Genomic DNA, 19,976 nt, shown 5'->3' with positions numbered 1-19,976 from the left:
TTTTCCAAACCAACCTTTTGGAACGGGATGATCCTAAGGATTTGGTTCTTTCTGAAGAACTACTTCCCTAGAAAAAAGAAAAAAATGTAAAAGTCAATACATTTATATCCAAGGGAACTGTCAAAAACCAGTTTCTTGCATTAACTAGAAACAACTCAGAAATCACTTGTGCCCTTATAAAAAATAATTTTAAAATTATTTTTAAATAGCTTTAAAATAATTTTTATTTTAAAATAATTTTAAAATAAGGAGAAGCAGTAAGTACAAGTGACAATTTCAACAGTCATGCCAGTTCAGTTCAACTGAATCTCTGGAGTTTCAGGTCAGAAGTCAGCAGCTCACACAGGTTTGGGAATGCTCTTCTTGCTGTGTGCAGAAACCATCCCTTGTCCAACACACCCTTGCAGAGGGCTCAGGAGTAGCAGCAGCCTGCAGCCACAAACTGCCAGCAGAACAGACTCTTGGTGTGTGCCTCATGTGCCAGAAAGCACTGGCTGCCTCCAGAGCAAAACTGATTTTTTTCAGTTGTTTTTGCACTCAGATCACAACTAGGGCTGGGCAGTTGAAAATATCTGAATTTACAGCAGTAAAGGCAAACTAAGGCCTGGCACTTGTGTTTTCTCTACAATGTTAAGATCTTGTCCACCAGAATGTCCCCAACAGGAGAACAAGACAGAAGTAAAACACCACATGAAGAATTTCTGCTCAGTTTAACATAGATCCAGTGTGCCCATTTTTATTTTTTTCATAAAGGAAGCATATTTGCCTAAAGAACAACTGTTATCTGAGTAACAGGATGAAGGGGGATGACATTAATGGGTGCTTCTAACAGTAATATTGAAGTATTTATTGCAAAAGCAACAGACTGAACTCAGACACTGTGCCCTAGACATGCACCTAGAATTCAAAAGCATTTTTATTCCTACCTCGTCCCTGTTGTTCTCCATTGAAGCTGGACTTCCTTTAGGTTCTCTACTTTTACCTGTGGACAGAAATTCAAGGAGTCCATTGAAATGCAAGGAACATCAGAAGTTCTTCACATTGCACATCACAGCACTGTTTATGTTTCACATGGACACAGATAAATGTGACTTCCAGAGACACACTGGTGCACTACAGAAAAGACATTCCATTGTGTGGCATAAATTTTACAGAAATAATTCAGAAATCCCTTTCAGTTCAGTCCCTGAGAGCCTTGCTGTTGGTGAGGAAATACTGAAGCGCTGCAAGTGCAACTGCATGCAGAAATAATATCATTAGTGCATTTTTGCTGATCTCTAAGAATTTACTACAAGTATTTTCTCTCACACACCTTGACCTAAGAAACAAAGTATTAAATCTGGAATCATGGAACCACAGACAAAAATCCCATTTGATCCAAGTTCTGATGAGAATTCCTATTTCTCAAGCTTGGGAACTGTGGAATATAAAGCCTAAAGACCTGCAACCTATTGGCACCTGCTCCAATTCACCAGTCTTGAAAATGGAAGGGAAAGTTTGGAGTTCAGTGATTGAATGATTCTTGTATGAAACTGCTCCAAAACTTTAGGAACAGCAGGATTTTAACAGATGCTACTGAGTAGGAAGTATAATTACAGGATACTTATCAGGATTATTTGTGATTTTTAACAGAAGCCTACAAGCACTGCAACTTCTCTATCCTTAAACTTCAGTTTTGGGGAACACCAAACAATTTATTTCTATACTTTGAAAAAACTGAATCACTTAGAGAATTCAATGCTGGATATTTGACCTCTGCAGAACTGAGTAAATTGCAGGGAAAATCATCCAGCCATTTCCACATGTGAAGGAGGAAATACAAAATGGAAGCAGACAATGTTTTTGGCCTTTTTAAGTACCTGAAACTTCTTCTCTGGAATGTTACAGGCATTCCCTATTGTGAGAAAGGGACCTGAGATGTAGAAGGAGGGTGACATTTCTGCTGGAGCTTGGATACTGCCCACTTTCTACTCTTGACCAGCTTTGCCCAAGTGATAAACCCATGGAAAATACCAGCTTGGAGAGCTTGGCAGAGCTTCCCCTGCTCTGGCAGCCCCAGTGAGTGCAGACTCTGCACTCAGACTGGCAGCCTGATTCTCATGTGCTATTCCACCAGCAGCTGAACGTGCTGCAGTGCCAGTTTCTCCCTGTGCCCACTGCAGCCACCCCTCCCAGCTCAGTGCTGACCTGGCTGCTCTTGCCCAGCCCCTCCAGGGCTGTCAGGGAGCAGAGACTCCCCTGGGATTGCTGCTCCACTCTTGGAACAAGAGCAGGCAGGCTGGCTCTGCTGAGCTCTCTGCTGCTGGCAGCCATGCAGTGGAAAGGAGGGAGACATCCAGTTCCAATGCAGAGGGGATAAAGAACATTATTAAAGCTATAAAGCAAGTATTGCTTCCTGTTTTAACTGACCTCTGTGTGTGGCAGGGACAAAAGTTTAGGGTATGAAGTAATATCAGCCAATAACCAAATTATTTCTAACATCCAGCCTTCCTGGGCAACACAACCACCTTCATCATCATCTCCCTCTGTAGCCATGATATTTTCTGAAAAATCCTTTCCTTAGGATTTTTCCTCCTGAGAAGCTGAGAGGCCTCAGGAACAAAATGTAAACAATGATTATCTGCTGCTGTGGAATGCAACAGGAGCATCTGTGATTGGTCTCATGTGGTTGTTTCTAATTTATGGCCAATCACAGTCAGCTGGCTCAGACACTGTGTCTGAGACACAAGCTTTTATCATTCTTTCTTTCTCTATTCTTAGCTAGCCTTCTGATGAAATTCGTTCTTCTATTCTTCTAGTATAGTTTTAATATATATATATATCAAAAAATAATAAATCAGTCTTCTGAAACATGGAGTCAGATCCTCGTCTCTTCCCTCATCCTCAGACCCTGGGAACACTGTCACATCCCCCTCACAACACTCTACCCAATAGTTCACACATCCTCCAAATGCTGGAACAAAACAATATCTATTATTAAATAAATCTGATTTGGCCCTAGCCACATCCATAACTTCTGCTCACAATGAGCACCCTCTGGATTAAAAAAAAAAAAAAGCACAGTTGCTAAAGACATTTTTGTTATGCACAGAACATTGGGAAGGGAAGAAAATTTGCATAATAAATTCTGGCATTTCCTAATATTTAAGTGTTTAATCCTGACTCTTCAACTTTAATATGTTCTTTTAGATCTCAAAACCAAAACTAAATTATGTCTGCTAGGAAATTTGCAAGTGTCTCCATTTCAAAGACAATCTGTGTTTTACAGCAAGGAACCAAATGGTAATTTTTAACTACAGAGGATAAAGGGAAAATTCTTTTTCCCAGTGTGCTCCTCAGAAAAATTTCACTTTGAGATGCATCTACATCACAGTTTTTTTTACTGTTCTGCTGAAGCACCACATGAGCAGTTTCTTTTTCCTGTGCTAACCATTCAGTTTGATGCTGACATGAGGAGGTGAGTGCCACAGGCAGCAGACTCTCTCTAAACAAAACATTAAAAGATAAAAACTGCATGCCAGAAAGCCCATGGAAGATATTACCTAAGCCAACAGGAGTTTGAAAATAAACTCTAATACAGCCAGCACACTCTTCTCCTGCACTCCACCACATCAACACAACTTTTAGCTCATTAAGCTGTACAAATTGAAAGGTTCTGCACCTGTATCCAGTCCAAGTGAAACTAATAAACAAATTTAACCAGTTAAATTTGGAAACAGATTTTATTCAGTACTAACATGAAATAATTTCATTTTTCATGACTGCCATGGAAGTGTTTAAACTTTGTTACCTATTTCTAACTTAGAAGTAAAAATTTCCAATTTTGACCTAGTGTAGGACTCTAGTTTTTTAAAAAGTATTATTTTCTTTCCAAATGTCTCTAGATTATATGTAAAAAGTTTTTTTCAAATTACTGTAAAAGCATAATCACCAGAACTTCTCCCACACCTACAAGGACTGCAAAAGCATTACTACAGCAGAAAAACGAAGACACTGCATTTATAAATTCAGGAACACTGAACAAGGAGCTCCTAGCACAGCAAATACCTGTGTCTGATATCTCATGTTTCAGAGAAGGGAAATTACCAGAAGATTAGATTTTTTCACCTTTAGAAAGATGCAGAACTGAAATAAATATTGTATCAAAGGCCTATTGTGCATTTATCAAGCTACCACCACTTAGATCCCATTAAGACTTGGTATAATTACCCCAGTGAAGTGTGATATAGTGAAATAACAACATCAAGTTATTTGACTTTAGAATCACATATACACCGAAAATGAACATAAAATGTCTTTTTACCTATACTTTTGTTTTTAGATAATGCTGGAGGAGAGTTTGCGTCCTCAGATTCTTCTGATGAGTGAGCCAAGAAGTCATGGAGTTTCTGTACCAAAGTATTCAACTTGCTTTCACTGTTAAAATACAAGTAATACTCAGAGTTACCTACACATCTCATTTCAATTTATCAAGCTTGAAAGCTTATGTTTAATCTCAATGAATACACATCCACAAGAGATGTAAACATTTTTTTCTGCATGAATATATCAGAGCAAATCAAAAACATGGAATTTTTCTAAATACTGAGTGAAATAGTAGGTGCAGCCTTATTGACAAAAAAGCATATAAAGTCTATTTTGTCACTGTTTATATACATTTATATTCAATACAATTATTGACAAAATTCAAGAAAGTCTGAGTGGTAATGCTGCTATGACATGAAGACAGCAAAAAATTAATATTCTACTTGTCAGAAGCCAGACGGGTAAGAATAATAAAATCTTTATTTTATTTTGAAAAATGTCACCTTTGGGATATAAACCCAACTAGAACTAACAGAAGAGTTTCACCTGCAAACTTAAGACACAAAAAGGTCCACTGAATATGACAGTGAACAGTTCAGTGAACATGACAGATCCACTGGATATGAAACTTTGCTGATGCAAACCTTTTATTAAATCTACCATCTACATACATGGTGTGTGGTGTTCAATTTGTCAAGAAACAGCCATGCAGGACCAGATCATTCCTTGATCTGTTTGTTAGAGTGCTGATGATTAATTCATAAACAATAATCCCCTGGCAACTTTCACTAGACACTTTTAGACCCCAGGAACAATTCTGAGTACATTTACTGACTACACCAAAAAACAACATCTCAATGCCAGGCTTGCCTTAAAAAGCTGTTCCATTTCATAACCTCTGTGTTACTCCTGGCATTTCACATGGTTTATTTCTCCCAAAACTCCTATGATTTCCCAGGAAAGGCTTTTCCAGCGCCCTGACAGAGGCTAAGGGTGTTCAGCCCCTGTTCAGAAGGTGCCAGGGAACTGTTTGCTCCCTGCCCTCCTTATCAGCCCTCTGGAATCTGCAGCTGATCTGTCCTGACTCATCATCCCTTATCTGCTGCTCCAGATGCTTTTCCCACTCCTGACCTGCCCTATCCCCAGCAGAAGTGAGCCCAGATGAAGGATAAGGGCTTCCCACCCTTCCCACTGCTTGTTTCCCCATTAATTTCAAAATAGTCTTCTAATAGCAAGAATAAATTACATTTTCTGCGCCTGTTTTATTGGTCATAAGAACTTGTGAATACTCAACCTGAGCAGTCACCTTTACCATCACTACTGTTTCCCTGAACACATCAATTTATTAACTTCTGACTTTCAATTTGTTATTGCTAAAAAAAAATCTCATTTTATCAGAAGGATGTGCAGCTGAGTGCTCTCTTGAGCTGTGAGTGAACATCCTCACATCAGTGCCAGTGACTATTCCAACCAGTGAAAATAACCACATAAAACAGCATAAACCATCCATTTAAAAAAAATCATCTGCTATTTCTTTCAATCACCTGAGGTACTCAAAATAAAACAAAATAGCACTTTGCAATGAAAAGATTTTCTGCATGAGTGAAGGGCACTTTTCTTTTGGACTACATATGGACCATCAATCACTGGAGCAAGCCTGAAAGAGCAGAACAAAGCTCTTGAACTCTCAAGAGTACCTTAAAATTTTTCTCTCAATCTGTCCAAAAGTCTTTCCCTCTAATTACTGGACTCATGCTGCTATACAACTGCCAGCTCCCTAATCTTGGGCTTCTCTTTTTCTCATGGATGGAAGGCACACTTGGAAAACATTACAGAAGATGATAATGGTACACTGCAGTCTTAACAGCTTGCATGCTCTCCTTTAGAAAGGAGATTTAATGACAATTTACTCGCATTAAGTGGAAAAAAAAATTAGAGTTGTTCAGAATTATTTGATAGTAAAAGCATATAAAGAGATTTTATATCCATTCCAGATGGTCTGAAGAAATAAAGCACATTTACAAAGGCCACAAGAAAGTACATTTTTGGTAGTAAAAACAACAACAAAAAAAAGCCACACATGTGGAATTCTGCTCATTTAGTTTATAAATAACTTGTTTTGGTAACAGCATTTTAGAAAGAAAATGGGAGCTAGAGATGAGTTCAGTGTTACTATTGTCAATACAGAATGAATTCAGAATGGTCTGCATGTGCCTTTGTGACTAATACTTGGAACACTATCTACTACCATTCATTAACTCTTATCCTAACTAACGTAAAATTATCATTTGCAGAGCAAAGTGTTCTTGCCGACAACCAATCAAAAAAGACGATATACAAACTAATACTAAAATGTCTTCTCAACTTGCTTTTTCTCTTGATTATTCATCATTTTGTACCATAAGCCTTTGTTAAGGAATACCAGGTCAAATCTAAGTAAAGGTGTTACACTTACAAAATATTAATTTAGGGCAACGCTTCATCTGGTTTTGTACAAAAGTGATTTTATGTCATTCATTTATACTTGAGAAATAATAATCTATTATTTTTGCTTAAAGCTTCCACTGAAAAATGCTTATTCTTTGCAGTACAGACCCAGTCACTATTAAATTGATCACAACCTATAAACGTGTGGTTTTAATGAACATAGGAGCCTAAAAATGTAGAATCATCTCTGAAGCACTACTGAGGCAAACAGGCTCCTCTGCACTGACAATTCCCACACTATTTGTGTTTTCACACTTGAGTTTTCTAAGCAAATGGCTTCCCCACCACTGTAGAGCTATTTCAACACTGTTCAGCCCAATTTAAACAGGACTGAAAGGGAAGGTGTGCTGCTATTATTGGTTTGGCCACGAACCTGATTTGTGACCTTGGGAGCTACCTTGGAATGTACCATTCCTTACCTACATTCAGAGCAAGTGCTGCTAAAGCAAACAATAAATGCCTGGCCCTTATAGAGTAACAAAACATGCAGAGTAGGTAAATTACCTATAAATGAGTCCATAAATAATTAGAATAAATAAAGAGCCAGACAGGTTGTGTCATAATCTTGACATAACATGCTCCACTCCAAGTGGCTGTTGACTGCTGTTCCCTGGATGTCCTTAACTGTACCAGGTTTGTGTGCCCAGGTTTTGGTAGTGGGGGGCTACAAGGGTGAAAAACTTCTGTGCAGAGATGCCAAAAGCTTCCCCCATGTCCAGCTGAGCCAACACCAGCCTGCTCCAAGAGGGACACACTGCTGGCCAGGGCTGAGCCCATCAGCAGCGCCCATAGTGCCTCTGGGATTGTGTATTTGGGAAGGGAAAAACCTGCTGCAAAACAGCAGCTGGGAGAGAGGAGCAAGTATGTGCCAGCAACAGCCCTGCAGACACTGAGGCCAGGGGAGAAGGAACATCAGGGCCAGGAGAGACCCACCTGCAGCCCGTGGGGGCCCACAGGAGAGCAGAGACCCAGCTGCAACCCATGGAGTGATGCTTTAAGTTTCAGCTTTCATATTTTCCAGATTCTGTACTGCATTAGGATGTAACTCTGAACTTCATAGAAAGTGTTAGCAAGTTCCCCTCACAGCTCAGTCACACAGAACAATCCTTTTCCAGCCCCAGAACCAAGGACACCACTGCAGCTTCAGGCCCAAAAGGTGCAAACAACAGAGAATTGAGGAGAGCAACCTGGGAGGATGGGACTGCATAATCTGGAGCTGAAATTGGACAATTAACCCCAATATGGAAATGGACCAAAATTCATAGAAGTGTGAGAACTCGTGACCCTCATCCAGCCTGGGTGTAGCCCTGTCTGGGCTCTTGTACTGCCCAAGGTGAATCCTGTAAAGCCTTTTAATAAATCCCCACTTTATTCCTTTAACTCTGTCCAGCCTCTGCTCTAGGAGCCTCCCAAGGCATCAGGAGGACCCCACAGGTGCTCAGCGTGATGCCCAAAGGAGGCTGTGAGCCCACAGGAACCCTCTGCTGGAGCAGCCCCTTCCTGAGCCCTGTGGGGTGGGAAAGGACCACGGTGGAGCAGCTTGGGAAGAGCTGCAGCCCATGGGAAGGATCCACATGGGAGAAGTCCATGGAGAACCATCTCCCATGGGAGGGACCCCACTCCCTGCACTGCTCACCAGGAGGAGGCAGAGAATGAAGTAAAGTTGAACCTGGGAGAAAGGAAGGGATGGGGAGAAGGCATTTTAACATTGGGGATTTATTTCTCATTACTGTACTCTGATTTGATTGGCAATAAATTCAGCTGATTTCCCCAAGCAGAGCCTGTTTTGCCTGTGATGGCACTTGCTGGGTGATGTCCCTGTCCTTATCTCAACCTGAACTTTTCATTGTCCCCTCCCTCCCCTGCCCAGCTGAGGAGGGGCAGTGACACAGTAGGAACCCACCACAACCTCATCCCCTGTGCCAGCTGATTACTGTCCTTCCCCAAAGCAAATCACATCTCCCTGGACAAATAAAATGTAAACAAACAGTTTGCATTTGGATCCAACTTGCCACACATTCACATGATCACATTTCTTCTGAAGGCAGGTGAGGTGATGAAAATCCATAACCAGGGAGGTGGAAGGAGCAGCACTGACCACCTCAGCAGCAAACCCAGGCACAAACTGCACTGAAACCCTCGTTCTTGCACTCAGTTTCTATTTGCTTTCTTAAGACATGTTAAAAGTGGAAGTGGGGAATGTCCCAGTTATTGTCAACATCTGGAACAGTAATTTGAAAGCTGCATTTTCTTTAAACAAACATCTACCAACTAACATTCTAAACAAGTGTCCCTCATGTGCATTTCAGTGGCTCCTGAAAGCAGCACAGGAGTCCTTTCCAGCTTTTATCTACCCCAATGTTGACAAAGATGCTTTTTTTAACCATATGTCTTCCTTAAATTCAACACTTGTCTAAGATTTTTCTATGTTTAAACTTTTCACATAGTTCAAGGCACAAGTTTTTTCAATTTGTGTTTACAGTTGCTTCAGATTAAGTCTCAGTCATTTTTCACTTTTGAAACTGAAACACTGCAGAACAACTATTAAGCAGACAAAATTAAACAATCCTTAGGAAAAATAATTAAAGAAAAATAAAACCAGATGTACTTTTAAACTGCTGGTCTGCAGACTGCCATCCTCTGCTTCAGACTGTATCCCTGTGTGAACAGCAGAAATCCAACAACCCACAGCAAAACTCTCAGTATTTTACTTAGGATGGTGAGAAGAGAGACTACTCCTAAGCCTGATATAATCAGGCCAGTATTCTGTCACCTGCTAATCTTCATAAAAGTTTTTCCTGATGAGAAGGAAAAGGGTTAGAATTAGCCCAATTCAAAGAGTTCAGTTACAAGCGTAGAGCCTACATTGTTATTTCACATAAAATATGTCAATATTGTGGCTGAACACACATGAATGAAACAGCTTAAAGTTGTGGAAAAGAGTGAAAGAGGAAAAAATGCCCAGTAGGGAGTTGTTTTATTTTGTTATCCCAATTTAAAAAATGGAGTGAACACACCATACCTGCCATGTCCTAAGAAACCTACTTCTGTCAGAAAAAATATAAAACCAGAAAATAAAATCAGCCTACCATTATATTACTGGAACAAGTAAAATATGGTTTTATAATGGTGGGAAAACGGAGCATTTCATCCCAGTGTTTGTTTTTTAACTCAACAATGGTTTTCTACAGGCAAAAACAACATGACACTGTAAGTCTTAGATCAGATTCATATTTAGGACCTTACTTACACTGACACACCAATTCTGCCAAACCAAGTGAGGTTTCACACTCAGGATTCTCACAATCTGGTTGTGTAGGCATGAAGCAGCTCTGCTGCCCAAGGACACAAACCCTCCCACCCTGCACACACCTGATGCCATCCACACCCAGTGCTCTCCTTCCTCCTCCACTCCACTCCTCTGGAGATGCCTCAGCCCAGCCTCAGCAGAAGCAGGATCAGGAGGCCACCCAGGACAGTGTCCAGCCAGGTTCCAAGGGACTCCACAGCTGGAGGCCCCACAATCTTGCTGGGTGAGCCGCCTGGGTTTGACCATGATCACAGCAAAGCACTTCCCTTGTGTCAGGAGGAATTGTACCACACTGAACTGACTGGATCAGACACATCAGAAAATACCTGAACACCAAAGCTCTCACTGAAAAGAGATGGAGGCATCCAGCACTTCATCAGAGATTCTGTACCCAACACTTTGTTAACACACACTCACTTTTTTACTTTGTTTAGAACTGACTTTTAATCCACAGAGGCTTAATCAAGTGATACCTGGTACAGTTGAAGACACTCAAATGATGTGGATGAAGTAATTTTGGAGCTTAAATACAGCATAACAGGTTCAGACAAGTAAACAGAATTATCTTCTTCCAGACACACAAGGGGAATGAGAAATCAACAGTTCAAAGTCACTAAGAGACCCTTTATTCTGTTCAAGGAAGCTTACACAATTTCTTTCTGTTCACGTGCTGAGAGTTATCACACTTCATGCACTAAAAAGTGAAAACAAAAACTTTGTTTTTAACCTCTTTCTTTAATGAGATCTTCAAAAAACCCAAACAAGCAACATCATCACAAATCCACAAGGTGAAAGTAAGACAAACAATCTCATTGTTACGTTGGTTTCAATGCCACACTGAAGTGTAACTGCAATGGTAAAATACCCTGCAAGCTGAGAAAGACTGAAGCTGCCATTTAAAACCTAAACACAACATTTTCACCCTTATGAGACAAAAATCATGTGCAGTGCACACCTTACTCTGTTGATTCAGGAAAGGAATATATAACATATATAACACACATATAACACACAAACCAAGCTGTATTAGGGAAGGGAAGGGAAGGGAAGGGAAGGGAAGGGAAGGGAAGGGAAGGGAAGGGAAGGGAAGGGAAGGGAAGGGAAGGGAAGGAAGGGAAGGGAAGGGAAGGGAAGGGAAGGGAAGGGAAGGGAAGGGAAGGGAAGGGAAGGGAAGGGAAGGCCCCATGACCAAGAGCATCAGGAACCCCCAACTCCAAAAATGCCTTTTGCTTCATCTGCCTTCGGCTCCCTGGACTGGATCACAGGTTCTCAACAAAACTTCTTTCAGTACCAACTCTGCTGAGAATCAAAGCCTGGCCCTTCAGTTCTCCCACAAAGTCCCAATCACAGCTGCCACAGCTTTGAGGGCTGTAGCTCATCCCAAGCACAGGTTTTCATTTTACAAGACAAAGTCACCTCGGTCTCAAATTTATTACCTATTTTTCAGTCTTGCTTTACATGACAGATGCATTTGCCCAACAAAGCTTCTAGGCTGAACCTATTAAAACCTACAGCTGGACCCACTCAGACAGAAATTTCTACAACTATGCAGCTTTTGGACTTGCAAATGAACTGCTTCAATGGCACTGCAGCTGACATTGGTCAGCAACCTGTGTCATCAAGTTCTTGATTTTTTCAAGGTTTCACTCCTTTTCTAACAAAAAAAACCCCAACACAAATCAATCCATCACCCACCCAGAGTGACAACTACATTTCATCACAGACTGAAAGCTTTATGCTGCTCCTTTAGTAAATAGATCAGGACACTTCACCTCTTTTAAAGTCAACATAAAACCTTCCATTATATTTGCTACTGAATTTCTACCATTTCTTCTTTCTCCTGCTGCCACACCAAGGGAACAACCTGCCAGTGACCCATCCATGAACTCATTCATGTCTCCAGATCACCTGCAGGCACAAGCTGAGCTCCAGCAACACAAAATGTGATTTCATGACGTTCAGCACTATCCTTAGGCTTTCCCTTTAGAAAAGACCCTTCTGGTAATCCAGTTTAAAATGTACTTGGTCACAGGCTGCAGGCATTTGTTTTTATGATGAACACAGCACATTTTAGCATTACTTTGATATTTTCTCTTGGTGAGGTATAGGCACATAAGAAGCAGTCTCTTTTCCACCCTTCAAGCAGAGGGTACAAAGAGTTAATCTATAACAGGAAACTGAGAATTTCAAATCCCTACAATGTTAAGGTCACCCTGCTGCAGAATTTGTATTATACACCCCTCAGGTGCACCAAATTGTTTCCTAGAAAATTAAGGTATCTTCAGTTAAGCCCTATAAAGACCCTGATAAAAAATTTGCAAAGCCTTAACAGACAGTATTGAACAAAACCATAAATAACAAAGTCTCTGCAGTAAGTTCCTCTCCCAGGGAATTTCATTTAAGTGCTGCAGACACTGGTTCTGGGGCACAGCTGGCACTGAAGATGACACAGTTTTGCTCTTCTTCAGGAAGAGCTGAAGAATCTGCCTATGCCCATTCCAGAACAGTGTGGAAGACAGAGAACTTTCACTGTCCCTTTAGGGAATACAGAAGATTGGTGTTGACTTACTTCCAATTATATCATTGTGGCATCAAGTAACACACCTCAAACAACCCTGCAATACCACTCAGAACAAAGACATTCAGCTGATTCAAAAATGCAGATAATTTAATAAAAAACTTTAAAACCAAGTGACCAATATCACAACATTAGGTGAAAAGTCTGGATTAAAAAAAAAACCCCAAGAACTAAGTCTATTTTGCCAACTTAAAAAAAACCAAACAAACTACATCCATTGACTACCAGATAGTGAGGAAAATTCAAAACTTGTTTTCTTTTCCTATTGCTGTGCTTATGGTGTACAATGTATGAAGTGGAAGGAACAGGTTATATCACTATGACAAAGATTCCTCCCCTTGAAAAGGAAAGGACAAGAAAAAAAAGTTTTTTGGGGCAAAAGTTATTGAGGCATCTTTATAAATATTTACAGAGGCAGCACTTTAAAAAAGTTTCTCAGGAGGTTATTCCAGTTTTCATAATTCTAAATTTCCCATTCAGAACATGGGAGACTCCTAGAATCTTAACATTAAATAGAAGTACTCTTGTAACAAAAGTTTAAAACTTCTTTGGGAGCAGACCAGTATGGATTGATGGTTTTCCTCTGAAACACTGTAAGTCAATGTTCCACAAGTGCTGGGAATAGATTTTCCATCCAAATTCAGTTTTTTGCACATCCTCCCAAGAACTGTAAGGGCAATTCCCCAGTCCTTTATTTCTGCACACCTCTGACATGGACAAACTGCAGAGAGCAGAGGGTGAAGTGACACAAACTCAGGCAGCTGACAGCCAACAGCACTTGTGGCAAACGGGAACAGAAGAGGAAGACAGGGTGTGTTTTTCTTCTTAATTTCCTTCTCTCCACCTCCAGTTTTAGGAAGAACTGGACTGGACAACAAGGCAAACCCCATGCAATGGCCAGTGCCATGTCCAGCTCCTGGTACAGATCTGGTGAGTTACAAACTGCTCCAGATGAGCTCCATAGGGATGGGAAGTGTAACAAACATTTAAACTGAATGAGAACTGAGCTCATGAACAGTAGGAAAGTTTGGAGCATCAAAAAATTGTTATGCCCATCTACCTAAAAGCAGTTTGTCACAGGGCTGCCTGCTCTGTGGGCAGATTCCACCCAAAGACTGCACACAATCTCAGATCTGTTCCGTCCATGCTTTTGGATCAGTAAAATCACCAATAATCTGAAATAATCCCATCCTCTCTGCAGGTAATCTAAGAATTACATGGAAAATGTATGAGCTTCTGTATCCTCTTCCTCCAAAGCAGCCCCTTGCTAGCAACACTAATTGTGGCACTAATAACAACATAGGAATATGGAAAGGAAAAAATATACAAACCCTGTATATTGCAGACCAGGAACAAGTGGTTCAAAAGAAACCAAACAAGATTATGGACAAGAGGGAACAAAATATGACAATCACAATAAAATAAAAAGCAAAGTGGTCCAAATGGAACAGCATTTCTCAGAATATAAAATACTAATGGTGACCGCAAACCAGACCATAAATACTAGTAACTCAGATCTTTTTGTTCTACAAAAGTAAAACTCTACACTTGGTTTCAAGGGCTGGAGAAGAAATAGGAGAAAGCCCCTTAATTAGCACTTCAGTGTACACAACAAAATAAACAGTCCAACAAAAGAAGTTGTTTAAACTGTCAAAGCACTTTAAGAACACAGAGGGGAGAAAGTGGGAGTGAGAAGGAAAAAGGATGAGAGGTGGACCATCTCTGTCTTACAAAATAAGGAAAAAAACGCATGCAGAAGAAACTGCTAACTGCTGGGAAGTCATGCACCAAATAATGTGTACTTGCAACGCTCATGACCTACATCAGCATGTGATCAACATCAACAGTGATGATAATCATCAAAAACCTCTTTCTTCTAGATTCCTAATTGCAAGTGTTAAGGCTTCAAAAACAAGCAATGCAAAAGAGGAGAAAAACCACTATCCCTTCAACTTTTGTCCAAAACGACACAGTAGTTATGAACTACTCAAAATAAGGCGGGAGGTGAGGATACACAAATGACCCCAGAAAAAACTTTCCGCAAGGCTCAGCACTAAAGCCCCAGCGCCGAGCACAGGAGGCACACACAGTGAGGTTTCCCTACCAGGGTTTGCAGCCGTGTGAGGGTCAAGCGTGAGGGCCAAGCCTCAGCCCCTCATGGCTGGTGCAGCGCCCCGGGCACGCGGTGTCCGGGGCTGATGGACGGCGGGGCTCGGAGCCCCGGGGACGCGGACAAAACCGAAAGCGCACAAAGACAACTATTTATTAACACTTTAACATGGCGCCTCTCTCAGCCCGACTTCCCGGGCGCCCGTCGGTTGCTGCCGTTCCGCGCCAGCCCCACGGCCGGCCGGACGGACCGACAGACGGAGCGGCCCCGCGGCGGCGGCCGCAGCCGGGGCCGCGCGTGAGGCGCGGGCCCGGCGCAGCTCCCGCCGCGCTCGCACGTGGGGCGGGGGCCGCCCCCGGGGCCTTCCCGCCGCACGGCGCGGTCCCTCCCGCCCTCCGCGCCGGGCCCGGCCCCGCCGCCCAGGCCGAGCGCGGCGCTGCCCGCCCGCCGCCATCCCGCCTCTCGCCCGTCCCGCCAGGGGCTGCGCCGCGCCGGGCCCGGCCCCGCCCCACCCCGCGCGGCCGCCGCGGAGCCGCCCGGCCCGGCCGTACCTCACGGGCTCTGCGGTCATGACTCCGCCGCCGCTGCTCGGAGCGGAGCGGCCGCCCGGGCCGGGGCCGCGCTTCAGGCGCTGGGCGCAGACAAAGCCACGGCCGCCGCCATCGCCAGCGCCGCCGCCATCTTATCGGAGGGAGCCCGAGGGGACCTGCCTCCTGCCGCCGTCCTCCTCCGCCGCCTCCCATTGGCTCACGGCCGCCCACAGCTATTTTCTGATTGGGCGGCGCCGCGACGACTGTTGCTAGGGCAGTTTACGTCACCATCCCAACCTTCCCCGCGCTGATTGGCTGGGGTGGGGCTGACGTCACGCTGGCGTCATGGACCGAAGCCCGTGACATCATTTCGTAACAAAGTGCACTGACACCTGTGCCCGGCAGGGGGCCCCAGCGCGCGGCTGCGGCCATGGCGGCGGGAGCCCAGCGCCGACACTGCCGGGGGTGGACAGCAGGGACAGGAGCCCGTGTCACACTGGGGACAGGCGCCCATGTCACACTGGGGACAGGAGCCACCTCATCGCAGGTGAACTGCGGCTTTGGGCCACTCTCCTGCCTCGAGCCAACCACAGCAGGGCAATCACAGCATTCAGACACATCACCCTCACCAACAGTAACACGGAGCACATGCCCAGATTCCTACCAACAGCACCACAACGACCCTCCTGCTCCATGAGCATCCCTAGAATAACTGTCCTCCTCTGCAAGGATCCCCAAAACAACTCTCCCGCTCCACCAGGATCTCCAAAACAACTCCATGAGTATCCCCAAAACAACTCTCCTGCTCTGCAGGGATTCCCAGAACAATGCTCCACAAGGATCCCCAGAACAGCCCTTCTCCTCTGCAAGGATCACCACAACCACCCTACTCCTTCAACAGGATCACCAGTGATCCTCCTGATTTGTGGAGCAGGACCCTCAGCCCCTCCAGGGATCGCCATCCTGACCCTCCTCCTCCATGGGGATCACCAGCAGGACCCTCATCTCTGCAGGAACCAGCCCTGGAACTCCAAGCCCACAGGCAAGCTTGGAGCAGAGTTCCCCAAGCACAAAGACAGCAGGACAGGGATAACTCAAACCACACACAGGCTGAGCAGCACCAAGCAACCCTGCCCGGGGCAGCTTCAGCCCAGCTGGGCTACAACTTCTCCTTCTTGATCAGAAAACTCTCAGATAAGGAAATGCATCACTGGCAGCTACACCTAAGTGTGCCAGGACAATTTTGCCTGTTGGTGCTAGCAGCTTCTACACTCCTGTCAGATGCTGGAAGTTGTGAAGGAAGGAGGATTGGAATGCAGCCCTCTTCAAAGGAAAGGTGTTGCAGGCTTCTGTGAGAAGGTGACTGAACTCAGCAGGCTTCACCAGGCTCACCAAAGCCAAGCCCAGTACCACACAGAATCTGAAGCAGGTGACAAGCATTAGGCACTTGCTGAAAAGAAAACCAGTTTTGAAAATTAATATCTTTTTCTGCAGAAACTAAAAAAAAAAAAAAGTACCTACTCACCTGTTTCATAAAGCAGTGTATGAAACATGAGAAAATCCCCAAGCAAATCACCTCTACCACTGATTTCATTCTGTGATAATAGAATCAACAGCACTTTCACACTTCAGCACATCCAAGCTTACACATCTCCCAGGGAAATTCTCCAAACAGGTCTAAGCACAATTTGCTTTAGAAAGTAACATTTTCCCCAAAGCTGCACCCTGTATCTGCTGGATTCAGTAATAGCAAAGAGCAGATTTAGCAGCAGCTTTATTACCACACTCTGTCTGATGCTGGAGAGGACCAAAGCATCACCTGCCTTCTCACTCGATTTTAGGAGAAAAAAAATCCATAATAACTGACTGCCACAAATTCCATTAAAAATTGAAAAAAGCCATTCTAGGTGCTCTGCCACCTGAGAGATGAAGGAAACAGGAAGTATTATCCAGTCTTAACTCTGCATTAGGATCCCAACTGTGTGATTAAAATAAGAACACAAAACATTCATTTTCTTCCTCAAGGGATTTAGTCAGCATTACCAACTAATATCCCACTGATTCAGAATAACATAGATTTATTACTATTGCTCTGTAGTATTTTATTCTTTCACTGTTTCCTTGGGGAAGGTATTTGAGAGCAGCTGAAAAACCCAAATTTAATTGCCTCCAGTTCATAACTTCTATCTGCAGTCACAGATGTAAAAGGATTCCTACTGTGAGAAAAGGTCAAGATAAAGTAAAAATTGAAATGCTCCCATCTCCCAGCAATTACTCCAGAAGACAAAACCTGAGGTTATCATGAAGCTGTCAAAAAACAGATTGGAGAAGCACAGACTCATTTTGTAGACTGCAATCTGTGAGCAGGCAGACACTGAGTGCATCTGCAGGGAAACACCTCCCATCCAGCAGACCTGCACCCCGTTAATTTCCCCAGCACCAGGACCCTTCCCCTGCTCCAACAGCCTGGCAGAGCCACGATTCAGAGCTCAGCTTGCAGGACAAACCACTGCAGAGACTCATCACACCCTTCATAATGATAGCAATTAGTTCTCTTAAGTACATATTACCCTACTTTTAAGGAACATGGCTGAAAGACATGTACAGCTATCAATTGACAAGAGGATATTTTAATAACTTGATGTGCTCCTGACCTAGAAATACAAACTACATCTCTTTCATATTATTATCTATGATAAAAGTAGCACAATTAATCCAGACCAATAAAAGGCTATGCTTAAATTAATTTTGTAGGAATGATCAAGATCTGAGCTGTTAATTGGAACAGGTTATGTGCAATGAAACTCTCTATTTCTCAGAGAAAAAGCATCATAAAACCGAAAACAGGCGATGCTCACTCAAGGGCCTGGGTTTGTTCTTTGTGTTCCTGTTGCTCTATTCCCCTTAGGAATTCCAAAGGAATGGTGTGGAGTCACTTGAGCAGTGGTTTGTAGTTGAGAATTAAGCTTTTCCAGCATGAGAAAACAGCAAACACCAAGGTCCAACACAGAAACCAAGTGCCAGTACTTTCTCAAATCCTTTGTGAGAATTATTTCTCACAGCAGATGAAAGCACGTTAACTTCTTAAATAATAACTTTAACTTCTTAAATTATCTGATTTAAGAATTTTTCTATTATAGAATGGGTATTTTTTAAGACAAACTGCCACAAAGCACTGCCAACAGCCCCTGGAGGAACACTACAGACTGTTCTTCTCTCCCAACCAAGTGTGGCTACAAGATTCCATGATTTGGCATCATCTCATGTCATGGGCAGCACATTCAAACAAGCAGAAGCCATTCACACATCTGATTTTCTCTGGATGTTCCAAATGTTTTGAAGGTTAAGCTGACTTTTTTCAGTACTTCTAAAACTCCAACTTTGATTTGCTGGGAATCAAAAAAATCCCTGCTATGCTTTTATGTTCTAAGGGCTCAGAACAAACCTGGCTGTGCATTTGCTTACACTCCCAGTGGTTGTGACCATAAAAGCACCCATATTTTCCTCCTGAAATCCCAGCCAGCCATCACCTCATCACATTCCCCAAGCATGGGTGGGCACCCCCTGCCTGCCCAGAAGCTGAACTTGTTCTTACCCTCATGGCCATCACCAGCAGGGGATTAATTAAGGTTATTTGCATGAGCACCAAGAGCACAGCAGATGCAGAGCTGGACATATCTTCAACCTTGCTGCAGGATAGGGCAGTTCTGGCCCTGAAGAGCTCATGGAGCAGCTGTAAAAGGCTCAGCTGCAGGAATGACCACTAGGCACCACTATCACAGAACTCCACAATGGTTTGTGTTGGAAGGGACATTAAAGCTCATCCCTGCCATGGGCAGGGACACTTTTCACTGTCCCAGGCTGCTCCAAGCCCTGTCCAGCCTGGCCTTGGCACTGCCAGGGGCAGCCACAGCTTCTCTGGGCACCCTGTGCCAGGGCCTCATGAAAATCACATCCTGTGCTGAACACTAGAATGGTCTGAAGGCAGGAACATCCAGTAAATTGTACATAATGCAAACCATTACACAGGTTAATTCCATTTAAATTAACTATCTTGCCTTGCACTTAGTGCAGAGAGCTCCCTGAATTATTTCTAGCTATTATTCCAAAATATCTTCTCAATACACCACAGCTCCTTCTCAAAAGCAGAAAAAAGCAGCATTCACTGAGGCCAGCCCCATTACCAAAACCACAGAGTCCATTTTCAGCTGCAGAACACACCATTTCCTCCCTTTATCACAAGTGTTCTCTCACAGTGAGCTTTCAGGGCACTCCTGAGCTATTTAATGATTCCCCTTCTAAAGGAGATGTCCTCAGCAGTTCCCAGTTTCCCCACAGCACATCCTGGATGTGTTGCCTTGGCCACCTTTGTTCTGCTGGCCCCAGCTGTGCTGCATTAACCAGGCAGTGAGGTGCCAGTGCCCCCTGGCACCAAGAATCACCCTGGGTACCAACCAGAGCCAGCTGTTACCTCCCAACTGCTGCACAAGTCAAACCTTGCCAGAATTCATCCTCTCTAAACCTACAACTGGTCCTTGCAAGCACTCCATCTTCTGCTCCACTACCATACCTGTTTCCTGCTCCAGGCACTTCAGTTTCAGCCTAGGGAGCAGAAAAACTGTTGTAAAAAAGAGCATTATTTTCATCTCAGCATGG

At 43.4% G+C, this 19,976-nt stretch overlaps 1 protein-coding gene across 2 annotated transcripts in view; it reads right to left on the bottom strand.

Annotated features, from left to right (window-relative positions):
- Positions 1–15,515, bottom strand: part of ATRX (ATRX chromatin remodeler) — a 69,295-nt gene extending 53,780 nt beyond the window's left edge. For both annotated transcript variants that reach the window (XM_030967979.1, XM_030967980.1), the window contains exons 1-4: positions 15,342–15,515; positions 4,304–4,416; positions 927–982; positions 15–67 (exon numbers count right to left, since the gene is read on the bottom strand). In XM_030967979.1, the coding sequence (XP_030823839.1) occupies positions 15–67; positions 927–982; positions 4,304–4,416; positions 15,342–15,361 (242 nt within the window). In that variant the 5' untranslated portion in view covers positions 15,362–15,515. The remainder of the gene's footprint in view (positions 1–14; positions 68–926; positions 983–4,303; positions 4,417–15,341) is intronic.
- Between the last annotated feature and the right edge of the window lie 4,461 nt (positions 15,516–19,976).

The sequence above is a fragment of the Camarhynchus parvulus genome, chromosome 4A (genome assembly GCF_901933205.1).
Source record: "Camarhynchus parvulus chromosome 4A, STF_HiC, whole genome shotgun sequence".
Lineage (NCBI taxonomy): Eukaryota > Metazoa > Chordata > Aves > Passeriformes > Thraupidae > Camarhynchus > Camarhynchus parvulus.
Note: the sequence above shows the minus strand (reverse complement) of the source record. Positions and strands in the feature narration are given on the sequence as shown.